The 13,412-nt window shown below is 35.5% G+C and overlaps 1 protein-coding gene across 5 annotated transcripts in view; it reads left to right on the top strand.

The window, feature by feature from the left end:
• The window catches only part of ZNF236 (zinc finger protein 236), a 77,535-nt gene that overhangs the window by 46,327 nt on the left and 17,796 nt on the right, over positions 1-13,412 (top strand). For 4 of the 5 annotated variants that reach the window (XR_011000175.1, XM_068193928.1, XM_068193915.1 and 1 more), the window contains exons 17-27: positions 858-1,009; positions 2,135-2,241; positions 2,367-2,518; positions 2,635-2,847; positions 3,378-3,657; positions 4,112-4,215; positions 7,936-8,301; positions 10,227-10,372; positions 11,568-11,811; positions 12,483-12,662; positions 13,181-13,333. Coding sequence is in view for 4 of the 5 variants with exons in the window: in XM_068193928.1 (XP_068050029.1) it covers positions 858-1,009; positions 2,135-2,241; positions 2,367-2,518; positions 2,635-2,847; positions 3,378-3,657; positions 4,112-4,215; positions 7,936-8,301; positions 10,227-10,372; positions 11,568-11,811; positions 12,483-12,662; positions 13,181-13,333 (2,097 nt within the window). In the remaining variant the exon portion in view is untranslated. The remainder of the gene's footprint in view (positions 1-857; positions 1,010-2,134; positions 2,242-2,366; positions 2,519-2,634; positions 2,848-3,377; positions 3,658-4,111; positions 4,216-7,935; positions 8,302-10,226; positions 10,373-11,567; positions 11,812-12,482; positions 12,663-13,180; positions 13,334-13,412) is intronic. The other variant, XM_068193904.1, reaches the window with a different exon arrangement.

Raw genomic sequence — 13,412 nt, forward strand, 5'->3', positions numbered from 1 at the left:
GTTAATTACTGATACCTTTGTTTTAATTTTTTTCCATGTGACATTGTGGGTTATTTTTTAATGCTGGAAATATTAAGATTTAAAAGGGTTGATAAAAGGACATCTCTAATAGCATCAAAAAACACTGCAATCTGAGCTGTATTGCCCTGGCTCTCAGTCATTGGTGCTATAATTTCATTCATTCATTTAGAAAAGATGATTAAGATCTGCTATTTCAGAAGAACAAAACCAAATAAAAATTTCAGGTTTTTATACCAGAAATGTGAATAAAAGTGTGCTTATTTTTTACTTTGCAGTTTGCCTTTGAGAGGCTCTATTTTACTATTATCTAAAGAGTGGGGATATGTGGAGGAGATCCAAAGTAGGAGAAAATGGGGTTACTTTATCAGAAACTGGAGTTCTCCTATTGGGTCATCTCCTCCACTCACCCGCCATCCTCCCCACTGAGCTTTGCATCCTTATGATCGGCTTCCAGTGTAGTTAAGGGAGCTTGGTACCAACCAAGATAAAGGGAGATGGGTCAACCTGTTTGACACATGCATGCTTACATACAAGAAATTCAAAATTTCAATGGCTCTAAGGTAATTGTGGCACCCTGAAGGAACTTCAAACAGTGTTTTTCTGTGGAGGAGATTTTCCAATAGAATTCCAGCTAATGGTAAGTAACCCTGTTATGCCTATTATGTAGATGCCAGAAACTTGTGTGTGTTTTGATTGTCAACAGTGAAGAGTACAACTATTACTATATGGTAATGCTACTTATTCTCTTTTGAAGGTAGTCTTCAGAAAAGTGTGGTGTTATTCAAAGTTCAAATCAGTGTATTTTACAGGTTTATGACTGGTTTAATTTCTGGCAGGTTTTACTGTGAATGACAGCTACAATCAACAGACTCAATTTCCAGCTGTACAACAGCTGCAGGATTCAAGCACACTTGAATCTCAGGCTCTTTCAACGAGTTATCCTCCACCAGCCCTTCTTCAGGTTCCAAATACAGACACTATTAATGTAGTAAGTACTACTTGAAAGCAGGATTAATTTTTCTGTGTTCAGTCGTGACTTCCTTGCACCGCTTCATTGGTGATTAGGTAAAATGAGAAGTCACAAAAGTTTCAGGTTTTCTTCTCTAGATTGCTTATGTTTAACAACTGGAAAATAGAAAGGTGAGGAGAGGATTAGTGCTTTGACTACAGTTACTGAAAGAAAGTGTATGTTTTGATGCTCTAGACTTAAAAAATACTATGATGTTGGATTGAAAGTTTAAAACGGAGGAGAGAATATAATGTTATGAAATAATTTAACATTATTTCATTATATTCTCTCCTAATTATTAAATCTATATGTGTATAGACATATATGATCAAGCAATAAAAAAAAGCATTACAAATCTTTAGTGATAATTCGTGGAACTTGCATATTGCAGTGTATGATGTTTTTGCATGCTTCTCAGTTAAATTTGTAAAAGGGCTCAATTGCTAAAAAAATACAGTTTAAATATAATTTTTTATGACATTAGAAGTACCTAGCATGAAGACAGTCTGTTGTAATTTATTTACCATGATGATCTCTTATGAGTTGCTGTCCCTTGAAGCTTGTTTGCAAAGTGCAGATGTTGTCAGAGAACTGATGTGTGTTTTAGGATCTGGAAGAGTTTGAGTCATTTCAGCCTACAGGCTTTGGTTTCCTTGTCTTCAATTTTGAAATTTCTTGCTCTCAAGGATTATTCTGTTACAGCTTTTACTTACAGGAATGTTCAGAAAGTAGTGAAGTTTGTCAGCAGCACTATGTTTTGCAGCTTATTCAGTGTTTAAAATGGCTGATCTAGTTTTAAATTTAATTCCTCAAACACTAGAAAATCTAAACAATTCAGATACGTTTTTGTGAAGACTCAGGGAAGTGTAAGTACGCTATGTTGTCTGTTTATTCCAGTTCAGTAGCTGAACATTTTTATGCTTTCCTTCTCACTATGGAAGAGTGAGGTATTACATTGCACTCTTAATTTCCTGTCAAAATGTATGAAAGCATAAATTTAATTACTTGTGTTGACTGTAAATGCTGTAATTTTTTTCTTGCCTATTTGTGAGACTATATTTCAATATTGTGTTACTGAAATTCACTTGAGGCTTTGATTTTTAGACCACTCGCTTGATGCAAGACCAGTCACCACAGGAAGAACTTGAATTACACACCCAAAGGCCTCATTTTCTTGAGGATAATGAAGATCAAAGTAGGCGTTCATATAGGTATGTTACACTTCTAGCTTTTGTCACAGAATTTCCTGAATGGCTAATTATTACATGTAATTGTTATGTAATTATTATGCCTAATAATTACATAAAACTAATGAAAACTATTTTCTTCTAAATAGATGTGAATATTGCAACAAGGGTTTTAAGAAATCCAGCCATTTGAAACAACATGTACGATCACATACTGGTGAGAAACCTTATAAATGCCAGCTCTGTGGCCGTGGTTTTGTTTCCTCGGGAGTTCTTAAGTCACATGAGAAGACTCATACAGGTAAACAGAGTATACCAGCTCTATATTAGCTTAACCCATGTTTGGGTTTTGTAAATGTCCTGTGTGAGTAAACTTAAACAAATAGCATGCCACTTATTTGTTTCTGTTACTTTAAGGAGTTAAAGCATTCAGCTGTAGCATTTGCAATACCTCCTTCACAACTAATGGCAGCCTTACCAGGCACATGGCAACTCACATGAGCATGAAGCCTTACAAGTGCCCATTCTGTGATGAAAGCTTTCGAACAACTGTTCACTGCAAAAAACATATGAAAAAACATCAGGCAGTCTCCTCAGCTGTAGCAGCAGCTACAGATACAGGAGGGGGAGGTAAATGATTTCATTTTTACTTTTACAGTCCTTACTACATAAGAAATACAGATGTTTTGGTGGATTACATGAATGCTAGAACAGTAATGGTACAAAATAAGCTTGCAGCATGGATAATGTCTGCTGTTTAGAGCTGCTGAAATTGCTCTGTTTTCTGAACTCTTTAAATAAACTAGTTTTCCAGGATCTGTCCAGTGCATTAAAGGTATTGTATGTGACATAGCTGTTTTAGTATGTCACTAAAGTAGATCTTTTGTCATGTATTACTTAACCTGTGTTAGTTATTATAAGGATAAGAATCATAAATGCAGCTTTTTTTTTTTAATTAAATACAGACATGAGTAGTTAGACCTCTAAAAGAGATTAAAGTCCATAGTATTGCAAGTCTAAGCACAAAATGTAGTGGCTGTGTGTTAAATAATAAATCCTTCTATTTTTTATAATTTCAGCTGACAGATTATACTTAACAGAAATGTCATTTTTGTTTTGGTTCGATTTTTTTTTTTTTTTTTTTTTTTTTTACTTAATAGTTGCATGTGTTGAAGATGATGATGAAAGCTCTGAAAGAACTTCCAGAAAATCTCGTCCTGGTGTCATAACTTTTACAGAAGAAGAGACAGCAGAACTGGCAAAGATTAGGCCTCAAGAAAGTGCCACTGTTTCAGAAAAAGTTCTTGTCCAGTCAGCTGCAGAGAAAGACAGAATTAGTGAGATCAAAGATAAGCAAGCAGAACTGGAAGCAGAGCCCAAATATGCCAACTGTTGCAGTTATTGTCCCAAAAGCTTTAAAAAACCCAGTGACTTAGTCAGGTGAGGAATGGAAAATGTTCATATGTTTTTAATTTGCTGAATAGTTCACCAGAAACTTTAGCAATAACAGTTTCATATAACTCTTTATGTCCAAGTTGAAGTTCAGCTAATATTTACATACGTTTTTCTTTTTCACAGTGGTTTAAAAATGTGTCAAAATGTTACATATTCTGAATATGACTAACCCAGCTTTTTCATATTTATTTTCCTGCAGTATGAAAGTTATTATTATGAAGTTTTAAAATAAATTGTTTATTCTTGCTCTAATACTTGCATATAAAAACATGTAAAAATCTGTTAAAAAATGCATATACTTAAATCTTCTTGTTCTGCCTAGTGTAATACTAGTATAAGTATTTAATTAGTTCTAAAATTAATAAGATAGAAAATAAATATTTGTACAAACTGACATAAAAGTAGAATTTGACTTGTACGTGTATCCTGGAATTATTAGGCATGTTCGTATCCATACTGGAGAGAAACCGTATAAGTGCGATGAATGTGGAAAGAGTTTCACTGTAAAATCCACTCTGGATTGCCATGTTAAAACACACACAGGTCAGTAAGGTTTTGCATGTCTTTTTTTAGAAGCTGTTTGTTTTCTTGATCAGCTGTTTAAGTACAGATTTTGCAAGGAATGCTATGTTTCACTATGATCTAGTGTTTGGAACTGTGGATGGCAGTGCTAGGGGAAATTTGGTACTTGTGACACCATCAAATGAATCACATCAGAATATTCTGAATAAACCATGTTATTACAGCCTTCTCTAGAATTCTAAAGCATGGTCTTAGCTCATGCAAAAACTGTGTATGTAAGTGTCCTGAATATATTCATGTCAGATCTTCTGTAGTATTTCAATGATAAATGATTTTCCTGAGTAAGAAGGTGGAGCTGTGGGAATCTTATATAACTAAGTTAGGGAAAAAAAACCCTATAAACATTAATGTTTGTGCTGCTATGTAAACTGGAAAGTAAGAGTTCAAAAATTTTGAGCATTCACCTGTTTGAATCTTGCAAGTTGAATGTAAATGTAGTATCTGTAATATTTAAAATTTAGGGTAGGTTTTTGTATTCCTGAGAGAGATCTGATTTTAATAGTAGTATTTTTCAACTACAATTTTGCTCTAATTTAAAAAAAACCTTCTAAATCTTTCATACTTGTTTTCTTCTTACCACTGAACTTCTGTAATAAACCCAGTCCTGAACTAATTAATTTCTAAAACTGTCTACAGTTCGGTTAAATTTCATTATAATTCTTTTTCAAAAATAAAAAAACAAGGCAGAAGGCTTTTAATGCTGTAATGCATTATTATTTTGCTCATGGAAGCTCCTTCATTTTACTGTATTTGTACTTTCTACTGTTGTTTAGTAAGAAATCGTACTCATTACATGGAATTGTAGTGTAGATCAGGACAGACAGTAACAGATATTAAGGATAATGAAAGGAACAAAGCAGGGATTGTGTCATGTTACCTCCAGGTTCAAGCACTTTACAAACTGTCAGACTCTGAATAAGCGATTGCATCTCTTTGCTTGCTAGCTTTAATGGAACATTTTACATTAGTTTTATCCAGTTGTTTTCAGAACGCAGAAAAACTGGGTAAAAAGGAATGGCCTTCAGTACAGTCAGTAGTAGTAAATTCCTGGATTCAAGTTTGATTTTCAGTTTGCTGTCTTGAGAATTTTGTTCCTAAGCCCACTAGATTTTTATTTCAGAAATAAAGAGAAATTGTTTCCCCTTCCTAATTTTTAAGCTCTTTATGGTTGTACAGACTTTCTGATAATATATAATAGAGCTTTGTAAATTATTATTTTAACATCCTTAAACAGACTTTCCCAACCTGCTATTCATTCTCTCTTTCACATTACTTATAGTACAGTTTTGATGGTTTGAATCCTTGCTCAGGTGTTTAAGAGCTCTTCTGCTAACTTACAGCCTTGAGAAAATTGTCCATATTGGCCATTTGTATTCAGTCTTAGAACTGTTTTTCTTTAGTTCATGAAAAGACTTTCAGCCTGCGACAGCATTTTTATTAACGTCTTTTTGTATAAAACCAGTGTAAAATTCCAAAAATCCAAATACAGTGGAAATCTGATCTTCTTCAAAGAGCGCTTGCAGATTCATGAGGTGTAATTTTCACTGCAAAAGCCACATCACCTTTTCCCTGTTGTAATTTATTTTATCTTATGGGAGTTTTTCCCCATATTCTTTTATACTTGGGCCAGCTTGTGCAGCTAATGTGCAGTTTTCTGCATTTGAGCCTGGATTGCTTTCTGGAATGCTTTCTTGATCTGATAGTTTATTTGTGTTATATTGAGAGATACATAATTTATTTAAATGAACAATAAAAAAGATTTTACAGTATTAATATCTGTAACTCCCCTAAAAATAGTTCAGTTTGAAAAGCTACTCTGTTCCTCACCTGTAAATGAAAGTTGCCTGCATAGGAACCTACCCGATATCATTTGTAATCAGCATTGATCCAGAGAATTAGTTTGGAGCTTTACAGAAAGATAGGAAGTTTCTCAGTGAGGTCTATGGTCATTTGTCTGGACACTTAGCTTCTGCATCCTGATGTAGCATGAAGTGGGATAAATGAAGTCACACGGTATTGCATTTCCACCTTCATTGCTTTTCCAGTTTCCTGATTACAGTTCTTTCAGATATATTCCTGATTTCAGTTCTTGTTAACATGTTAGCTGTGTAGCCAGTAGTGTGGCATGTCAGTGGCATAAAACACATTTAATTTTTGCTATATTTGGAAGCAGTGCCAGTTTAGTGTTTGCCATTCCTTGATGACTTCTCATCTGAATTTGTGATCATCTTCCCTCCAAGTTTCCCTTGTGGACATTAACTCAAAACTACTAAACTAATGAAAACAGTTCAACCATCTTTCTTTTTTTCTTTTCAGATTCCTAGTATTTACACAAAAGGCCCAGGAATCAGCTCATAATCTCATTGCATATTTAAATAACAGGACTTCAGATGTTCTGTTTGTTCATTCCTGCTTTTTTTGTTTGTTGGTTTTCTTCTCTCTCTCTCTCTCTCTCTCGCTGTCTCTCTCTTTTATTTTTCCACCCCCCTTTCTCCCAATGGGTCAGGATTTTTTATTTAGTGGGAAAGACTGCTGGATGGCTGCCTTTGTGGCACTGTGAATGTGGTAGATGACTTTGCTGCAGCCCAGATTCCCACTGTTTCACTGGTTCATGTTATTGGGCTCTTTCTTCTCCATTTTTTGAAACACAACATTGTCAGAGGTTTATGTAGTTTTGTTTAACAGAAAGTGACAACAGTATGCCAGGGTTTTGTAATTTGAAGTAGGTTGAATTGTAGTTCAGGAAATTGATGAGAGATTGTTCTGTGTAAATGGAAACTAGAACTCAATAGCAGGACTCACAGGCACATATTGCTCTTGTAATTTCTTTACCAAATGCATTGGTTTCTTTCCCTTGTTTAGCTAGGAAGAAATATTGTGCTGGAAGGCCTGGGAATATCAGGAGTAATAGTGGGTTTTCAGCTGCAGTGGCACGTTTTCTGCCAGATAGTTACATTATGCTTTTTGTGAATTGTCTAGCTGTGCATATGGTTCAAAGAATAAACTCTGTCTATTTATAAACTCTGTTAGTTTGCTGTTACTTGTAGTACATTAAAAATTCTGTTTGAGACCAAGGATATTTTCAGATGTTATGCACTCTGAAAGGAGAGACAAAGAGGTCTATATATGTATAAACCAGATTTCTGTACTTCTGGATTACTTTGTGGAGTTGATATTATGTTTTAGAATGTTATCTCACTTAATTTTAATAATTACTTAATTGTAATCCATTAATACTGGTTAGTTAAGGCAGCATTGAAACAGAATAATAAAGCTGCTGGAATTAAAAAGGAGTGGCTAATTTACTAGGAGCCAAATGCTGAAGAGGACAAGATGAAACTTTTAATTCTTCAGTTCATGACCTGTGTAGTTGAAATAACTGGATTAGTCAGGAAGATGAGATGAGGAGGATGACAGAGGCATGAACGTGATCAAATAAAATTCTGCATGAAAGCTTTAAAAACATATGGAGTTTTAGTAAAAGGAAAAATTTAATATGCTCTTCATTGAGAACCTTTATTCATCTGAAAAGCAGCCAAATGATGAAGTCCAATTATTTCTAATTTATTCTGTTCAAATTAGTTTAGAATATGTTATGAGGTTTGTTAAATGGATTATTTAGTCCTCTCAATCTTTTAAGAGGTTTAATCACTTACCTTTCTGGTTTTGAAACTTTTCTAGGCCAGAAGCTCTTCTGTTGTCACGTGTGCAGTAATTCTTTTTCTACAAAAGGCAGTCTAAAAGTCCACATGCGCCTGCATACGGGAGCAAAGCCCTTCAAATGCCCACACTGTGATTTGCGGTTTCGTACTTCAGGGCGCAGAAAAACCCACATACAGTGTCATTATAAACCAGATACAAAGAAAGTTAGGAAGCCTGTTGCCCGGACTTCAACTGAGGGATTACAACCTGTCAGTCTTCTTAATTCATCCTCGACAGACCCTAATGTTTTCATCATGAATAACTCTGTTTTGACGAGTCAGTTTGATCAAAATTTACTTCAACAAGGACTTGTGGGCCAGGCTATCCTGCCTGCTTCAGTGTCAGGTAAAAATGGATGGGGTGGTGGTGTTGGTGTGGTGATCAAGTTACAAAATTTGCTTTCTATTAGAGTTTGGAAATTTTTGCCAAATGCTGTTTGCCAAACAGGTATGAGTTTTACTGAATTCATGGTTTGATGCACAATGGTGACATGAATAGAAATTTACTTATTTAAGAATGAAACAAAAAGTTATGCAGTTCACCTAAAAGTCTCTTCAGTTCTGCTGTGGTATTGCGCTGCAGAGAGGAGGAAAATGCAGATAACAAATAGCAAGCAAAACAGTTACTCTGTTTGTCTACACTGGTTATTTATGTGAATAATGAAGAGGGTCTTTTTAAGTCCATACCTCTGCAGTGCATCTGTAGTTATTTCTCCAAAATGAAAAAAAACCACCCACACCAAAATAAAACCAACCAAAAGATCCCCAACCTCAAAACAAAGCAAGAAAACTCTTTAACCATACAAAAAACTAGTAGTGTAGATCTGTATGTTAGATAATTAAGTGCCTAAGATATGAAGTCTCACCAATTGACAGTGACTACAGCTGCATTAGCACATTAAATGTGCCACAGGCCATTCTTTGAGACCAACTGGCATAGAATACCCAACATGCTTCATGTTGCAAGACAGTGACCTTTTGAGAATGATCCTTGCTAATTTCTAACTTTTTTTCAGGTATTTTTTGTGTAAGTGCTCACTGACCCAATGTTTGTGTAAGTGTTCAGGTAAACTTGGGACAGGGACAATTTTAAAAGCAGAATAGTGTTATGGAGACATGCCTTGGTACTCTTAAATGTACTACTTAAATCGTGTGTCTTGGACTGTCTGTCATTTCTGAAAGTGAGACTTGATTTTATGTGCTTTGGCATTTTTTTCAGTACATGTCTATGATTTTGCAGGTATGCCCACAAATTCAGAGTATTATATCAGTCTCATACTTAACTGTAGCCATTCCAACTTATCTGATTTGATCTAAACTGTTGTCCAAAATGAAGAAATTGTTGATGTTCAGAAGATACTGATGTTATTTGACAGGCACAGTTAGTGATAAACTTGTGATGAGGAAGCGATTGATTTGTTTGCTTGGATTTTTGAACATAGTAAGGTGGAGTGTTTAGCTTGTTCAGATGTCCTAAAAAAAAACCTTCTTAAATTGAGACTAGTAATGTGGGTTTTGGCCAGAGCGGGTATTTTTTGGGTGCATTGTAAACCAGATTTATTATATTAAAGAATTCGGAAGAGGAAAGGATAGGTGTTTTTGAAGCATCAACCAAAGGAAACTGGTTGATCACACTCAAGGTGTTTGGAGAAGAAGGGTATGTCAAACACAAGATGACTTTTTACATATGTGCTGTCAAGACCTTTTGTAGAGATGGCCTATTCAGCTTTTGAAATTAGAACCTTTTCAAGCTTTTAGATTTCAATTGCTAATGCACCTTTATTGTCATCCATGTAAGTATGGAGAATGAATTTTGACAATTTGATACTGAACCACATCTGTGCTGTGCAAAATGTGGCAGTAACTTTCATGTGTTTGTTCAGAGTAAATGGACATTGTTCAGAGTAAATGTACAGAATGTAAATACCCTGTGCGTGTGCTGCTTTGTTTAGGTGCAGCACACTCTCCAAGGAAATCTAAACCAAATTTCTCCAGGTTTCTAGTGCTACTCTGGAGGGATTCTTGTTTTGTAAGCCACTAGGTAGTGCCTAAATAGCAATCCTTAAATGACATGGAATTTATGAAGCTTTAAAACAGGCAGTCAAATTACTTTATAATCAAATTCTGCACTTCAAATTATCTTTCTTGTCATAAATAACTGTGTATGTATGTAGCTTTTATATTGCTTTAATTTCTAAAAATAAGCACGCTGAAAGAGGTAGTCAGTAATGGTAACTAAAAACATTACAATATAACTGTTTTCTTTGGTAGCTGGAGGTGACTTAACTGTGTCCTTGACAGATGGTAGCTTGGCCACTCTTGAAGGAATACAGTTACAACTTGCTGCTAATCTGGTTGGACAAAATGTTCAGATTTCTGGAATAGATGCCACTGGTATTAACAACATAACGTTACAGGTAAGTTGCTCACTGTTCCTTGCTTTTAATTCTGTAGTGTCGCTTTGAGGCTGAAGAAAGTTTAAGGAGCCTACATAATTCTGGAGGTGTTCTTGCGTTGAGTGAGCTAGTAACAGACTGTATCACTTGTACAATGTTAGAAGACTTAAAAAATAGCTGCACAGTGGGGTATGTTTCTGGTTTGGTTTCTTTCATTTTTTTCAGGATTTTTTACCTCTCAGCTATTTTGACAGACTTCTTTAATATGTGTAATTTTTTTTTCTTTTAATTGTATTTTGTCTTTATACTTCAAAAGTACTTTAGGCTCCCACCCAACCTCCAAAAAGCACCCACCCACCCCCCGAAACAAACCCAAATTATTGCATGGAGTGTTCTCTTCTAAACGTAAGGCACTGTGTTACTTTGCAAGCTTTTAACGGTTGAATTCACAATTTAAATTCCCACTGAGCTTGTAAAAAGAATGACAGAAAGAGGTGAGATTATTGCATTTAAAAGTTCTTGAGATGTGTGAAACAATTATTTTCTTAAACATGGTTGTGTTTGATCAGTTGCGCAGAATTATTGTTGCTGGAGGAGCCCTCTGGAGGTCACCAGGTACAACCCCAGGGTCAGGGAAGAGACATCTGCAGAGTTGCATTGAGTTGCTCATAGTCCCTCTATTCAAGGAGTTTTTAGCATAAAATGGAGACATTTTCATTTTGTTTTTCTCAACTGCTAAATATCTCTGAAGAGGAAAATGTCTTATCTTTAAGTATAGAGAACAGTTGTTGGCTTGTGAAATGAGACCTTAATGACCCCTAGGAGCTGAAAAATTAAATAATTTCTGCTATCAATCTTCTGTCTGCTCCATGCCTTTTCACTTTCAAAGGCTTGGAGACTGTGATAATCATTACATGTACTCATAGGGCAGTACAGAATACCAGCAGTGTGTTTACCTGGGGCCAGGCATGCTGATATGTAACTGATCATGATTTCCCAAACATTTTGCTGAAGGAAGGGAGGGAAAGTGAACCTGAATAGACTGACTATATACAGACACATAAAAACTACATTTAAAATTTAAATTGTTAATTATAAATTTTCTGTACTGTATATACTCTCTATGCAGTAAATATGTATTCTGGACTCATGTTAAGAATATTCATTTAACCCAGTTTGTTAACTTCAGAGTGACTGCTGAAAACTTGTTTTTCAGATCGATCCAAGTATCCTACAGCAGACATTACAGCAGAGTAATTTACTTACTCAGCAACTGACTGGAGATCCCACCATGGCTCCACAGAATCCCTCCCTCCAGGCAACAGAAAATGCAGTGCCAGCTAATGTGGTTATTCAGCCTATATCAGGCTTATCTTTGCAGCCCACAGTAACATCATCTGCTAACATGACAATAGGGTCCCTGTCTGAGCAGGAGTCCGTGCTGACAACCAGCGCTAATGGTAAGCACTGTCAGTAGTTTTATTGTGCATTCAGTTTCTTAATTTTATTCAGGGTATTATTCACAGTGAGAAAGTCACGCCCCTGCCTCCCCCCACTGTCACCAAACATCTCATTTTAATAAAATAAACTTGCAGTTCTTGCTTGAGCATCTTCAGCAAATTTTACAGCTTTGTGTTACCCTTTATTAATACAATTTTTTCAGAAGGTGAATTAGAGAGTAGGTTTTGATTAGATATTAGGAAGAAGTTCTTTGAAGGTGGTAAGGCACTGGAGCAGGTTGCCCATAGAAGCTGTGGATGCCCCATCCCTGGAAGTGTTCAAGGCCAGATTGAATGGGGTTTTGAGCAGCTTGGTGTAGTGGAAGTCATCCCTGCCCATGACAGGGTAGTTGGAGCCATGTAATCTTTAGAGTCCCAATCCAGGCCATTCTATATAATGAAAATACTTAAGAATTTCCATAGTTTTGAGCAAAATACAAAGTCTTCATTCAGAAAATCTTAACTGCAGAGAAATAAATTGGATGTGAAAAAAAAATTATACTTTCTCCTGCAAGTTCTAGCATCTCCCCTTGGCTGTATTGATTATGGTAGCTCAGTGCTTTAAAAAGTTGTGTCGAAAATTGCACCAAAGGATATTCATGGAATTTTTTTTTCCTACCACTTTCATTTAGGTGCACAAGACATTACTCAAGTCATGACTTCACAGGGTATGGTGTCATCTACAAATGGACAGCATGAGATAATGTTGACCATAAATAATTCCAGTTTGAGTCAAGTTCTAGCTCATGCTTCAGGATCTACTACTGCAACCTCATCAGGAAGTCCTCAAGAAATCACTCTTACAATATCTGGTTTGTGTTTTTAAAAATCTTTAATGATACCAGATCTCTATATCATAAAGTACCTATACACTGGCATACGAGGATTTTCACAGTCCACAGTTTTTCCATGGCATATTTTTCTTATATTCATCAACTTTAAAAGATACTCCCCAAATCCGTATTTGAAACCCAAACACGTTTACCTTGAGAACATGTTAGATTAGTTCACTGTTCTATTTGTAGGCTCAGTTAACAGCTGGATTTTTACAGACTGGTCAATTTAGTGCTTTGAATCTAGAGAAGTAAGATCCATATTTGTCTAAATATTACTAATCTCAGGTATTTCTGTACATGTTAGTATCTGGATTTGCATAATCATATCTGTATTAAAAACTTGTTAAACTGCTGCATAAAAATCTGCATGTGTAGAAGTTAATTTTATGTTTTGGTTGTATTTTCTACTTTTTTTATTTTATGATCTATTGTATGAACAGTAGCAGAATAATGCTGAGATTATTCCAGTTACAGTAGGACTTATTTCTATTCAGGCCAAGATCTTATTCAGCATAATTCTGGAAGCACTGATCTGAACACTGGCTTAAGGCTGACAGCACCAACCATCAGCAGTCAGACTACAGGTGCTACATTAACTATAAGCAATGACCAGCTTCTTTCTCAGGGCCCCTCACTAAATGCTCCAGGTATTCATACAATGTTTTTTCTAAACAAATAATATTTTGTTTAAAAAGTAAACATTAGAACTAAATGGTATAATCTTGC

Source organism: Anomalospiza imberbis, chromosome 1, assembly GCF_031753505.1.
Source record: "Anomalospiza imberbis isolate Cuckoo-Finch-1a 21T00152 chromosome 1, ASM3175350v1, whole genome shotgun sequence".
Classification (NCBI taxonomy): domain Eukaryota; kingdom Metazoa; phylum Chordata; class Aves; order Passeriformes; family Viduidae; genus Anomalospiza; species Anomalospiza imberbis.